This window comes from Telopea speciosissima, chromosome 2, assembly GCF_018873765.1.
Source record: "Telopea speciosissima isolate NSW1024214 ecotype Mountain lineage chromosome 2, Tspe_v1, whole genome shotgun sequence".
Lineage (NCBI taxonomy): Eukaryota > Viridiplantae > Streptophyta > Magnoliopsida > Proteales > Proteaceae > Telopea > Telopea speciosissima.
In genome coordinates this window covers 50,609,395-50,624,184 of record NC_057917.1, presented here as the reverse complement: position 1 = coordinate 50,624,184, position 14,790 = coordinate 50,609,395, and the positions used below count along the sequence as shown (strand labels likewise).

At 40.1% G+C, this 14,790-nt stretch overlaps 2 protein-coding genes across 2 annotated transcripts in view; both read left to right on the top strand.

Annotated features, from left to right (window-relative positions):
• Positions 1-2,673: 2,673 nt before the first annotated feature.
• The window catches only part of LOC122651711 (RNA polymerase I termination factor), a 70,721-nt gene continuing 58,604 nt past the window's right edge, over positions 2,674-14,790 (top strand). Inside the window, exons 1-3 of the mRNA XM_043845211.1 lie at positions 2,674-2,912; positions 5,802-5,807; positions 6,467-7,346. Of these exons, the coding sequence (XP_043701146.1) occupies positions 2,806-2,912; positions 5,802-5,807; positions 6,467-7,346 (993 nt within the window). The 5' untranslated portion in view covers positions 2,674-2,805. The remainder of the gene's footprint in view (positions 2,913-5,801; positions 5,808-6,466; positions 7,347-14,790) is intronic.
• LOC122651712 (60S ribosomal protein L21-1-like) lies at positions 13,513-14,103 on the top strand. Its single transcript, XM_043845212.1, has one exon. It carries the CDS (start codon positions 13,513-13,515, stop codon positions 13,969-13,971), a length of 459 nt encoding a protein of 152 aa, XP_043701147.1. The 3' UTR covers positions 13,972-14,103.

Here is a 14,790-nt window from a genome sequence, read left to right as displayed (position 1 = left end):
GGTCATATACATGAGTCAGCCAGAGGGTTTTGTCTCTTCAGGGGAGGAAAACAAAGTATGCAGGTTGTTGAGGTCTATTTATGGACTAAAACAAGCTTCCAGATCATGGGACATCCGTTTTGATCAAACTATCAAGGAATTTGAGTTTGAACAAAACATTGATGAACCGTGTGTGTATAAGAAAATCTGTGGGGGTGCCATCTGTTTTCTTGTCCTATATGTGGATTATATACTACTCATTGGAAATGATGTGGAATTACTTTCATCTGTAAAGATGTGGTTATCCAAAACATTTTTAATGAAAGATCTGGGTGAAGCCAGCTATATCCTAGGGATTAAGCTTGTGAGAGATCGCAAGAAGAGGATGTTGTGAGTGTCACAATCCACCTACATTGACAAAGTGCTTGAGAGGTTCAACATGCAGGATTCGAAGAGAGGTAATGTGCCTCTCAGACATGGAATCGGTTTATCCAAGCCACAATGTCCTCAAACTCCTGAGGAAATTGAGACTATGAAGAGAGTTCCTTATGCTTCGGTAGTAGAAAGTCTGATATATGCCATGTTGTGTACTAGACCGGATATTTGTCATGCTGTAGGGATTATGAGTCGATATCAATCCAATCTAGGACATGAACATTGGACAGCTGTCAAGGGGATCCTCAAGTACATGAGGAGGACTAAAGATTACTTCCTTGTATACAGTTGTGATCAATTGTCAGTAGTTGGATATACAGATTTGGATTTCCAAACTGAAAAGGATGACAGAAAGTTTACCTTTGGGATGGTCTTTATGATTAGTGAGGGTGCAGTGATTTGGAGGAGTGCCAAACAAAAGTCAATAGCTGATTCCACAACAGAAGCTGAGTACTTGGCAGCTAGTGAGGCAGCCAAGGAAGATGTCTGGCTCAAGAAATTTTTGACAGACCTAGGGGTGGTACCTGAGCTAGTGGAGCGACCCATACAATTGTTATGTGACAACAGGGGAGCTATAGCACAAGCGAAGGAACCAAGAGCTCATCAGAGGAACAAGCATGTGGAGCGAAAATATCACTTGATTCGTGAGATTATTCAGCGTGGTGGCATAGCCATAGCTAAGGTTGATACTGCAGATAATTTATCTAACCCCATGACTAAGACATTGCCTCCTAGTGTTTTTGAGAAACATGTTGGGAATATGGGGGTGAAGTCCATGGGTGACTGGCACTGATGTACAAAACTCCTTCTATTTGAATTAATAAATTTGTTTTTTATTAACATGATTAGTTATTGAGCTCAGTTCTTGTCCTTAGGTATTCATACCTAAAACTGTTCACCACTAGAGATGGGACTAGACACCCTGTCCGACATGGTGGTCACATTGTGTGTGCTTAGGGAGGATATTATTCCATGACACAAATGTGAGTGTACATTGGACTGGATCACTTGAGAATTTCACATGTGGTGTACTGTAAGTTTATAAAGAAAATAAAATTCTCTTAAGTAGTTCACGATTGGTCCCTTGACCTGAGGGGTCCTTATCGATACATTCATGTGTTGAGAGTTTTGGTGTACCAACGGTTGATGTCTCTCTTTGACTATATATCGGTGCACTGGATTCTCAGTATCTGACTGTATTTGAAAGAGATGCCCAACATGGAACCCACAACCCATACGTTGGGAGTATGTTGAGGAGAGTATTCTATAAAGGATTGAACACAAATCCGAATCCAATAGCATTTTTTAAAATAATTTTGAAATGTTTTTAGATATATATACAAAACATTATCTATTTCTTGAACGTTTGGTTTGAAATGTTTTCTCTCGGTCCAATCAAGGTAATTGAATCTCTCGATCGGTGTATCGGTTCATTGAGGTTTGACAGTCTTGTACACATGCCTTATATTGAACCATGCAACATTGTTTTAGTGGAGGACTGATGCGTGTTTTAACTACTTACCTTGGGCGTAGGTTATTACATCTGCTTAGCATCTTCGATGTTGCACATCTTAGAAGCTGAGTGGAATCCCATTGCGATCCTACCCCTTTCCTTACGATTCCATTCATCTACGCTGTAACGGTTGACCATGGCTTCCTTTTCATGATCCTCTTGTAAGATTGGATCTTACAGAAGGATGGAGGAGATTGTTAGAAAAGGAAACCCAATGGGAGAATATTGGATATTCCACGCAAGATTGGATTCTTCTAGCAATGGAGATCTTTCCTCATTGAGAAAGATTGGATGGGTAGATAATTGAGTATTATTTGGAAAATCAATATATCACACTCATGTGAGATAGCTATTGGGGATTGTGTGAGACACAAATATATATTTTTGTGGAGGGCAAAATCACAAAGAATATATTCACAAGAACCCAAAAACGTTGAGCTCTCTCCCCCTCTCCAAAATCCGTTTTCTCCCTTCTGTCTTCTTTGGTGTTTGATCCTAGAAGAAATCATGGTGGTGTGTTCCTCGGTGTGTGGAGGAGATATACAGTTTGACCGTGTGGGAACGCAAAGCTTGCGTGATGCGTGGAACGATCGAGAAAGAGCTATCATCGATTGGAGGTCTTGCATCTGTGAGGCTTAGGTAATAATCGATCCCTGCTTCGTTCTGTTATTGAATGACTTCTCTCATCGATATTGTGATCTTGTTTACGCTTTCGCTGCGATCACACTTGCGATGCCTTAAAAAAGAAGAGTAGTAAGGAAAAGGAGAAGGGCTCCAATGATGTAGACATCAATAATCTTGTCGAAGAAGTGCCTGTAGGTGACAACAATCATGTTGGGGGCAAGAATAAGAAGGAGAAGAAGAAGAAGAAGCGAAAAATGGAGCCTAAGAATGAGAAGAGCATAGGGTGTTGGGGGGATGATACTGAGTTGAAGTCTACAAAGAGTATCAAGAAGTTGAGGAAAAACAAGATGGAATATGATCAGTCCTACCCATAGTTAGTTAATATGCGTGTCCGAATGTTTTAATGGAAAAAGCATCGTATTGCATATAATACTTTAGAGTCGGATAAATATGCTGATTTAGCTCTCGTTTGGTAATACCTCCTGGAGAGTGCTAGCGTCTGGATTCTTCAACCCAAATTGAAGTTCGGATAGCAAAATGAAAGGCTATTCCCGATAAAGCAGTCACACTCTAGTGAGAAGGGTGTCTCTCTTCTCACGCCATTCTCTCTTCCACGAGCTCCTCAGAACCCTCTGTTGCTGGACTTTACGATCTCCGAAGGTGACTCTCCCTAGCACGACCCCCTTTGCAACTGGACTTGACGACAATCGAAGGTGACTTTCTGCAACTGGACTTGACAGCAATCGAAGGTGACTCTCTCTCTCTCTCTCAATCAGAACCTCTGAACCCTGGAGGTGACTCTCTGCCTTGCCGTTAGGGTTCTTAAACGAAAGAAGAGGTGATATTCCCTGTGTGAACAGACCCTGAGATTTCAGGGAGTTACAATCGAAAAAGAAGAAACTAGGGTTTCTTTTATGGAAAAGGAAAACCCCGAGAATGAAGACCCTAAAAGAAACAGCCCTTCCCCTCCTTATTTCTTTATTTCTCTCTGAATACCCCTACCTGAAATTTCCAACAAAAACTCTCTTGGAGCTGGAAAATCTAAAACCCCAAGAAAAGATGAGTTAAGGTTTTGCATCTCAGCTCAGCTTTATCATCTGGGTCTGATTGATCATCGTTGAATTGATCATTGTTGAGAGAGAGATGTTTGGAAAAGAAGAAGAAAATGGAGTGGAAATCCAGAGGAAAGAGAAGGGGATTTGCAGTATTTGTTTGCATATGAAGGGTGGAACAAGTTGTCGACCAGTGGGGTTATAGAGTTTGGGATTATTTGGGGGGTTTGACCTCGTTGGGAGAGAGCTCCCCTTAATCCTTGATTATCTTATAATTTAAATTCTGTGGTGCTTCGCTAGGAAATGACCGTAGCCAACCAGACCTCCACCTCTTCAGATTTCAATTCAACTCCCCAAGTCTCCATCACCCAAGGGTGGGAAGGAGCAATTGTGTTTTAGAATACTTGTAAATGATCCGAGTGTGATTTAGAACCGAAGAAGGCATAATTAACAAACCATTAATTTATAAAAGGAAAGTGGACACAATAGGGGGGGGGGGGAGAGAAGACCAAGGAAAGGTGGGATAGAGACTAGAGAGAGAGAGAGAGAGAGAGAGAGAGAGAGAATGGATACAACCAAACGTACAAAAAGGCAAAAAAGGTGAAAAGAAGGGGATTTTGAAAATGAAAGACAAAATCTTTTGATTTTGTGGGGGATGTCTCCTTTTCTTTGTTTGCTTTTCCTTTCTTTGTTAGTTGTTAGTACTCTAGCTTATTTTTCTGATGTAAGGCAGGTATGGATGGACTCATAATACATAGCTTAATAGTAGTAGAAGACAAGATGTCAACAAAAAGTAATACTGAAAAAACTTGTTGCTAGTTTTACTTGTCTAACATAATAATCATACCACGTAATATTCATATACCTATGAGCTTGAGCAAACTACACCTTTGGTCAGGCTTCTGTAGCTGATTGAGCTTATGCCAAGGCTTGGGCTCATCTCAAGCAAACCAAACTTACAAACAAACCAAGCTAACATTGCTCATTGACAGTCATTGCTACAATCCAAATTAGCCAAGGAAAAATTTATCATGCAGTTGTGGCCCTTTGCCTCATTTACTCCTTTTAGATGTTAAAAAGTTTTGATGAACTATATAAAAGATTTAAGTTGTTTGATTGCCCATGAGATAGCTAATATTGATGTTTATATGTTAATGCATGAGAAAAATTATAAGTTGTTCAATTTCAATTGAAGGCTGGAACTCAATGATTAATGAAGTTTATAGCATGCTAGAAATATAGAATTTGTATTGATGGTTGTTGTTTGTAAATCAATTAGGGAACTAATTAAATATATTTTATTCAATGTTAGCAAAATGACATCTTCATCAAGAGTCCTGCTGAATGAGACAGCAAAATGCTCTCAAAGAGAACAAGATGAGTTCTCAAGGATAATGAACATAATGACATTTATGTAATTTTTTGTATAAAAGAAGTGATTTTGTAAAATGTCTGCCAAACACTGTTTTTGTTTTTTTTCTATTCGTGGAACAGAAATGTAACAGTTTTACCAAACGCTGTTTCTCTTCCATGAGATTATTCTTATAGCACAGAATCAAAAAAGAGCACTTCTGTGAAAAGAACATTCTCCCAGAACGGAAGTGTTACCAAACGGGACCTTAAAGGCCTAATTTATTATACATGAATAATACGCATATTATACGGGTGTAATACGTTTACTTAAATATATATAAAAAAAAAAACTAAAATCTATCTTAAACCGTTGTACCAATTTAATACTCACCGTTAGATAAAACAAAAAACTAAAATCTACCACTTACCACAACCAAGCCCTCGTCTCTTCTCCAGCGGAAAACCAAAGAAACTCCAGCGGCTACTTCTCATTCTCCATTCCTTTGCGTTTCTTCTTCCTCTTCTTGCGTTCTTCAGGCCGGCGATTGCAGCGGTGCTTCTTGCATTCTTCAGGCTGGCAATTGCAGCGGTGCTTCTTGCTTTTTCTTCGGGCCGGCGATTGTGACAGTGCACTTGCAGCGGCAGATTCTTTAAAGTATTTTCCTGAAACCTTTTCCCCTCCATTATTCTCCATCTCTGAGTTTCAAGTTGAGGGCTGTTTTTGGGTTTTAATACACTGGATCTCTGGTCAGAGTTCACCGATGAATGTCACAGAGACGAGTCCTGGTGTGCGGAAATACTACTTAATTTCTCTCCTCCTCGTGGGGGTGGGTTGGTTGTGTGAGTGAGTGGTTAAGTGGTGAGGTTTGTTTTCAGAAATTTGGCCTTTTCCTCCATGAATTGCTGCTTGTCGATGTTGATATATGTACAATTATCAATCGTCAGAAATTTTATATGTATAATGATGCACCTGCTGTTATCCACGCCTTTCTCTATTGTCTTTAGCTCCATGTACAATTAAATTGATGGTAATGGAGGTGCTGCAGGAGAGATATGCCAAAAACAAAAGAACCTAACTTTTTTTCTATTGATAAATTGGAGTTGCAAGGTACAGACTTTGTATTTCAACAGAACTCAGGATATAATTCCATTACAAGGAACTGTTGTTTCTTTCAGGTGTTTTCACATTTACAATCTTTTTTAGAATTGTCAAATAGAAAACCTACCAAGAAAAATTCTTTCTACAAAGTAACAGGTTAACAATGATGAGAAACACTAGCAACAAATAATAATTACAGTGAGTGTACATGCCTGTTGCATAGTGAATGTATGCCCGTATTTTTGCTCCCGGATTTTTACAGAGTAACCGTATTAAACACATACCGTATTATTGCTGCAGTGTTTTATTGCGCCGGATTTTTTGAAAAGTATTATTGCCGTGCAGCCCATTTGACTGCCGTTTGTATCTGTTCCCATATTATTACCGTTCCCAAACTTACTAACTATGGTCCTGCCATGGTATGGTTTATGATTTTGTTAAAGCGAAGGAGCCTCCAAATGAATATTATCCTGTAGGTGCAGAGAAAAGTGTGGGTAGTATGGTGGTTTGTAAAAATGAAGATGTGTCAGTTGATGCGACACAGTTGGGACTAATAACAAATGAGAGCATGAAGAAGAAAAAGCATAACAAGAAGAAAGTTAAAGAAAAAATTAGTTCCTTGTTGGTCAACGATGGAGAAATACTAAAAGATAATGCAACTATTTGTTACAAAAGTGCTGGCAAAGAAGAGAGTTCTGACTGCACAGAAGTTGAAAGGGGTCGACAGATAGAGAAGAAGAAGAAGAAGAAGAAGAAGAAGCAGAAGAAATATGACAAAATGGACGAGGATGATGGTGGCATTAAATCCTTGAAATTGAAAAGCTCTGATGAAGTGCTTATTGAGGGCAGGAGAGGTACTGCAATTGGTAGAGAAAATTTGGAAGATAAGGAATGTGTCGGAGAAGGCAGTACGAAGAGTCAAAGTCATTCAGTTTCACATAAGAAGAAGCAGAAAGTGTGTAATAAGGAAGCATTTGCTGTGGAGGTGGAGAAAAATGATGACCAGAAAAGGAGGAAGAAGGCCAAGTCAGTCAAAGACGTTTTAGTAGAAAAGACTGATAAGGGTGATCTAAAAAGGAAAAGGACATCTAAAGGTGGCGGTCATTCCCCAAATTCTAAGATTTTGGAGCCGTCAAAGAGAGTAAGGTTTTCAGGTCATGTAGAGATCTTTCCTTCACCTGATGCCACCGATTTAGTGGAGGAAGGTCAAAAAAGGGATTTGGTGCAGGGCAAGCGGTTCTCAAGAGAAGAAGATGAGATGATCAAAACTGCTGTTTCAAACTACATAGAGGTAAATCGATGAACTATAAATAGAATCATTTATTATTATGAAATAGTATATGCATTCAAATACACATACATAATCATTAAATTGCTTGTAACCACTTTTTGTGATCCATTTGTAGTTCTCGAAATAGTGTTTCTGTTACTATATGTAGAATCTTTTTTTTATTGTATGATATTAAATAACCAATTAGTAAGTGTTTAACATTGTTTAGCAGATGGCATGTTGCTTTATCTAACTTCTTGATATTTATTGTACTACTACCATGTACTTTTGTTTTTCACGTGTTCAACAATGTGGAGGTATGACATGTTTTCAAAGTAGAGGTCTTATATTTTTAAGTTCCTAGTCATTTAGTTTATTGAGAAAAAAACGCGATGGATATAGAAATTTGATATCTTACCAATTACCATTTCTGCTAAAATTTGACCCTTGACAGGTTCTGAGTAACAGAGAGGAAAATAACGTATTTCCTGTTCAGTTGTTTGTCTTTTTCAACTTCTACAATGATTTACTCCATTTAATCCTCCTCGTAGTGATTAAGCCTTCTAATTTAACCTACTACTGCAGCACATGCTGTCTGGGGACCTCTTGAACCCAGGCTAGCAGAAGTATATTTTAGAGTTAGACCATTGCTTAGTTTGAAATAAACTTGCTTGTGGCTTGCCTTTGGAATCCCCCAGTAGCCTGTGATGGAGGATGGGTTGAAAATCCGTTTATAGGTGTGGGTTATGGGCCCTGGCTGTCAAAAAACAGAGCAGAGAATCATCCCTCAAGGGTCAGGCTCGAGTTATTATGGTCATAAAATTGCGCCCTCCAACAATTTATTGTCTAATATAGAAAACCTCAAATGGATATTTCTCAAGCACCTGTGCTTAAAGGTAAGACAATATTCAAATCCCACCAAACTTGACTGGCACTGAATAGACTTGATGAAGAATCAATCAATGCCTAAATGCCCCCACAAGATCCGTCAATTGGGAAATTGCAACATGGTACTAATCAATTGAATCTCAATACAAGAGATTGGTAGATGAGGTGCACCAGCAGGCCATTAAATACCTAAGATTTCTCAGATGAAACTTTACGATCTATTAATCCCTAACCACATTAGCTTGATGAACAATCCAGATGAAATTGGGGTACTGTAAACTAATATGTACAGGGAACACACCACTGGAGAGCAACCTTTGACATCTGAGGGAACAGAACTTAGTGGGGTGCAAGATTCATTATCACAAACCTTTGCCTCTTGCTCTTCTCTCCTCCACCCCTACCCCTACCATGTGAATTTAGTTGTTAAATGAATTAGAAAGAGGAGGTATATGCATGATAGTGAAATCAACAGAGTAGTACCCATTTCTCATCCCAATTCCGGTGAAGCTTTTGGCTTTTACAATGCTTATATAAGAAAAACCTTACTGGAACTAAATTGATTCCTATAGTATGCAAAATAAAATCTTAAAATAAACTTGCTTAAACTCTTATCTCTACCAAAAACAGAAATTCTGTTAGTCCTAACTTTGCTGAGACAGCTCAGAATCGCAAGATCTTGGTCTTGTCGGATGGGTAACTGCATAACCTTTTGAACAGCACCAAATGCATGGACAATGGACAAGTTTTGACTACCCGAATTAACCCAAAACAAGAGTGAAAGATTGTTCTATGGCTGCTACTTATACTTCTATTCCTTGTTAGTGATCTATATTTATTTTGGCCTTACTCTTCCATCAATGTCACAAAAATCTTTACTGTTTTTCTTCCCATTGATTAAACTCATAGATATCCACAAATGCATGTATGATCTATCACTATAATAATTTCTTTTTTCCCAACCATAACTGGGTGTTAGCTGAACCAAAAAATGGTAGAATGGCTTGAGTGAGTTGTGTCTCTCCTCAGCCCTCTATATATAGATTTCATTAATAGGAACAGAACTACAAGTATACCCTCCATAGCCAACTATGATAGCTAAGGAGAGAAATAAGAAACAAAATTACAAAGAGAAATGCCCAAAGTACCTTTATCGGATTGCATAACTTAACACTCCCCCTCAAGTTGGTGCTTGTATATCATGCATGCCCAACTTGACTAAACTAGGAGTCTAGGATGAAACAACTTTCCACTTAGCCCTTTGGTGAAGACATCTGCAAGTTGATCTCCCGACTTCACAAAGGGTATACAGATTTGCCCACTTTCTAACTTTTCCTTGATGAAGTGTCTGTCGATCTCCACATGCTTAGTACGATCATGTTGCACTGGGTTGTGAGAATGCTGATTGCCGCGTTGTTGTCACAGTACAACATCATTGGATGATGAACAGAACCACCAATATCCTGGAGCAAATTCTGAAGCCATAATAGTTCACATATCCCATGGGCCATGGTACAAAATTCTGCTTCTGCTCTAGATCTAGCCACCACATTTTGCTTTTTACTTCGCCACGTGACAAGGTTACCTCTAACAAAGGTACAATAGCCTGAAGTGGATTTTTTGTCAGGGTTACCACCCCAGTCAGCATTTGTGTACGCCTCAATGCGGAGATGATCATGTGGAGATAAGAGAATCTCTTTCCTTGGAGTTGACTTCAAGTAGTGGAGAATACAAAGAACAACAGCCATATGAGTGGAGTAGGGATCATGCATGAACTGATTGACCAAACTAACAACAAACGCAATGTCTGGTCACGTGTGGGAGAGATAGATCAGTTTTCCCACCAACCGTTGATAGCGCCCCTTGTCAACTGGATCACCATCCTTCTCTAGTAGACGAGTAGTAGCCTCTAGAGGATTGTCACATGGGTGACACCCGAACAAACCAGTCTCTGAAAGTAAGTCTAGAACATATTTCCTTTGGGAGAGGAAGATGCCTTTGGGAGACCGGGCAACTTCAATCCCAAGAAAGTACTTGAGCTGTCCTAGGTCTTTGATCTCAAATTCTTGGTCCAAGAATGTCTTTAGGTGAGAGACTTCCTCTGCATCATTGCCAGTCATCACTATATCATCGATATAGACTATGAGAAGAGTAATCTTATCTCCATTCCACTTGATGAACAAGGTGTGATCAACATTGCTCTATTTGTATCCTACAGAGATCATTGCTTTATGGAACCTGCAAAACCAAGCTCGAGGAGATTGTTTCAGCCCCTATAATGCCCTCTTCAGTCTGCAAATCTTCCCATGAGTCTTGTCACAAGCAAAACTTGGAGGAACCTCCATATAGACTTCCTCCTCCAGTTCTCCATGAAGGAATGCATTTTTCACATCCAATTGTTGCAAATCCCAGCCAAGATAGTAATGTAGTCCTAGAATAGGAAATAATCCTACTAGGAGCCAGGTAGAATCAAGCTCTGGTTAAGCCTGCTGTTTAGGGCTGATTAGGGGTTGTTTTAGGGCAAAATTAGGGTTTAGGATGGGAATTTGGGAATGGGGTTTATAGGGTTTTAATCTGCAGGTTTAGAGGGTCATTATGGTATAAAAATATCTGAATTTGGATCAGTTTTAATTTCCTGCAGGAATTAGGGTTAGGGTTTAGGGTTCGGGTTTTGTAATCAAGAAAAACAACTAGAACTAGGGTTAACAGTAGGATTCAGGGGCTGGGGTTTAGGTCGAGTGTTAGGGGGACTTGGGGGAAGGTTCGATCCAATTATGAAGGTAATCTATCGGCTGAGACAGTCTAGACAGAATTTGGGCCAACTAGGGTTTTAATGTGGAAGAAGAACTTAGGGTTTGTGATGGATGGATGGGATCCAAAGCTGGATCGAGTGGAGGGGACATAGGAAGGGGGCTGTAGCCTGATTTTTGGTAATCTAATGAGGGAACAGTGCAGGCGAGTTAAGACTGGCTAGGGTTTATGGAATACAAATAGAAATAAAAAGAGGATCGAATGGGGAAGGGGAAAGAAGGATAAGACAGAAATTAATAGGTAGACTTACAGCAGATATCCACGGCAGTAAATCTAGCATTGAAGGATAGAACCACTTTCACAAAGAGCCTCCCGGTGCCACGGCGTAAGGAGTCGCAGATTCCACCCACCCTTCCACCTTGATAAGCCCACAAGGATGCTCACACTCTTGGAGAGCAAGGAGCGCAAGCACCACGAAAATCTCTTTTTTAAATTCAAATCATTGTGGGGGAGCCTCCCACGATTCCTTTATTTATAATTAAAGGCCTAAGCCAAATCCTCATACAATCTAATCTCCTCCTCACTTAAATCGTGGAAGGGATCTAATCAAAGTCAAATTACTAATTTAAAATACTAAAATGTCCTAACTACCCCTACTAACTTAAAATAAAAGAATCTAACTTAAAACAACTAATTAAAAGAAGATTCCATATTAGCCTATAGGATAAAAGAACCTATTAACCAATAGGAACACTTCACTTAAATTAGACCCATTGAACCACTTGGATGCAACCAAATCTAAACCGGTTCAATCTAAAAACATAAAAATAACTAAGTATTGGGCTGATCCCGTATGCAACCTAAGTACCCCTAGTTTAGGCTCATTAAAGTGGCCTATTACATAAAAAACCCTTGGGAACAAAGGCCCAACATGGATATAACCCAACCCTAGGCTTATTTCTAAAGAAATAAGCCCTATTTGGTGATCATTCTGCATCAGATAGACAACATATGATAGTAGAACCCGATTTGTGTTCAACTATGCCACTGGGGCAAATGTTTCTTGATAATCAATGCTATATGTTTGGGTAAAGCCCTTGGCTACCAGCCTAGCCTTATATCTGTCCACCGTTCCATTAGGCTTCTGCTTGACAACGAACACCCATTTGCAACCCACTGTTTTCTTTCCCGAAGGAAGAGCCACCAGTTCCCATTTTTGATTTTTAGATAAGGCCGTCATCTCTTCCATCATTGTTGTCGTCCACTTTGGATCTGATATTGCCTCCTACCATTTTTGAGGAATAGAAACAGAGGAAAGAGAGGACCCAAATGCATAATAGGAAGGGGACAAAGCATCATATGATCCACTAGGTAACGCAACGGAATTTGGATCTGGATCAGGTTCTGACGGTTGGAGAAGTGGTACAGTAGTGGTGATCTCAACTTGCTCTTTGTGTTTTCGGCTGAAGACTTGATCCATAGGAATTTGATTCATAGGTCTTCGTTTCCCCTGAACAGGAGGCACCCTAGAGACTGAACAAGGAGGTTCCCCCTGAATAGGAGCCAGAAGGGTAGAAGAAGACTCCCCCTGAATAGGAGCTGGTAGAAGAAGAAGATCAGACACATCTTCAAATATTGGATCATGCTCCCCCTGAAGAGGTGGCTGAGAATAGTATGCCAAGGATTCATGGAAGACAATGTCCATGGTAACAAATGTATGCTGAGAAGGGGGATGATAACATTTGTATCCCTTCTGGGTAGGGCTGTAAATGGATAGCCGAAAATCCGACTCCGATCCGAGTTCGAATCCGTTTAGGAGGTTCCAAATCCGAAATTTTGGTTTCCAAAAAATTTCCGAATCCGTCCGAAAGCTAATCGGATTCGGAGTCGGATAGTGCTATTCGGGGTCGGATAATAATCGGATAATTTGTTATCTGATTGTAAATTATGATTATTTAATATTTTTTTATAAAAATATATGAATATTACTATATCACCCTTATTATTAGTATTTTTACAAGGTTATTTTTGTGATATGATCCTAACAAACTAGGAGTGTAACCCTAATCGAGTAATCCCTATTCTCTTCTTCCCTCTTTCACTCTCGATTCTCAAGTCTCAACATTTCAAGCCCTCAACAGCGCCGGCACTCTGCACTCAAGCCTCAAGCAGTCAAGCCTCAAGGTCACTCACTCTTGATTCTCGACTCTAAGCGGCACCGGCAACGGCACACGCACAACCCTCTCGACTCTCGACTCTCGATTCTCACCAGCAGCGACACTTTCTCTTGGTTCTGTCTCTCGCTCTCTTCTCTTTGCTCTTTTTCTTTTTTTTTTTTTTTCTTTTCACTAGGTCGAACTCTAGAAGGGGTTGATCGAAGTTTCAGAGGGGAAAAAAGGGGTGGTGGGCATTTTCTATGGGAATCGACGGTGGATTTTTTTTAAGTCAAATGGGTGGGGTGATTTTTAGTGAAAATTGAAGAAGTTATCTGGTTTGGGGTCAAGGAATTGGGTGGGAATGAGAGTCGAAGGGAGGGGAGGGTGAGAAGATGTCGACTGGCCATGGTGTGCGATCAAGTACGAGAGATCTGTTCGCTCGTCCCTTCAGGAAGAAGGGTTACATTCCATTGACGACGAATCTGAGGACATTTAAGATTGGAGATTTCATTGATATCAAGGTTAACGGAGCCGTTCACAAGGGTATGCCACACAAATTCTACCATGGCCGCACCGGTAGGGTCTGGAACGTCACCAAACGTGCAATTGGCGTTGAAATCAATAAGCAGGTTGGACACAGAATAATCAGGAAACGAATTCATGTTCGTGTGGAGCATGTTCAGATTTCAAGGTGTGGAGAGGAACTCCGACTACGGAAGGTAAAAAATGATCAACTAAAGGTAGAGGCTAAGGCCCGAGGTGAGGTCATTAGCACAAAGAGGCAGCCAGAGGGGCCTAAACTAGGTTTCATGGTGGAAGGTGCTGGAAACTGTGACCCCCATCCCCTATGATGTTGTTAATGATCTCAAAAGTGGTTACTAGGTCAACAGTTCATTTTTTGCCTTTGTTTCGGTTTTTGTTTTGGTATTCTTGGACCCCTGATGGGATTTAGAACTTTAGATCTGAGTTTTGTTTACTTTTATGATTGTTTTTTAGTAAACAAGAACATCTGATTCGTTTATCTATGAGTTAGAAATGCAAGTTGAAGCCCTTCTCTTGGAGATCTTGAAGGGTAGTTTTTATTGTAGGAAAAAAAAAAAAAAAAGAGAGTCGAATTCGGAGTGTTTTGCTGTGAACGTCGAGGGTTTTTGTTTGTTTTTTTTGTTTGTTCGCTGTTACAGGCTTACAGCAGGGAGTAATGAAAGGAGAATAGATTTTACTGTTGGAGTCGAGAGGGGGGGGATTGGGGAGATTGGGAGATGGGGCTGCTGACCTTCTGTAGATAGTTTTTTTTATAGCTCTTTACAGTCGAGAGTGGGGGGTTTTGGGAGATGGGGTTGCTGTAGATGATTTTTTTTACACTTCTTCACAGCTCTTGGTGGCAGAGGGCAAAAGCATGGACGACAAAATTGGGTGTAGAATGTAATCGGAGTCGGAAATCCATAAGTGTAATGTTCACAAATCGGATAGTTTATCGGATCGGATAATATCCGGATATCCGATAAACTCTCGGATTCAGATATGATAATGCCTTTTAAATATCCGTCGGATGTCGGATCGAATTCGGATATTACATTCGTTAAACGGATTCGGATTCGGATTCGGATAGTAGTGAATCCGAGCCGAATCCGAGCCGTTTACAGCCCTACTTCTGGGTGGCGGAGTAGCCC

What these genes read in the sequence shown, in the direction of transcription:
- LOC122651712 (XM_043845212.1), top strand. Translation starts at nt 13,513, where the DNA reads ATGTCGACTGGCCATGGTGTGCGATCAAGTACGAGAGATCTGTTCGCT.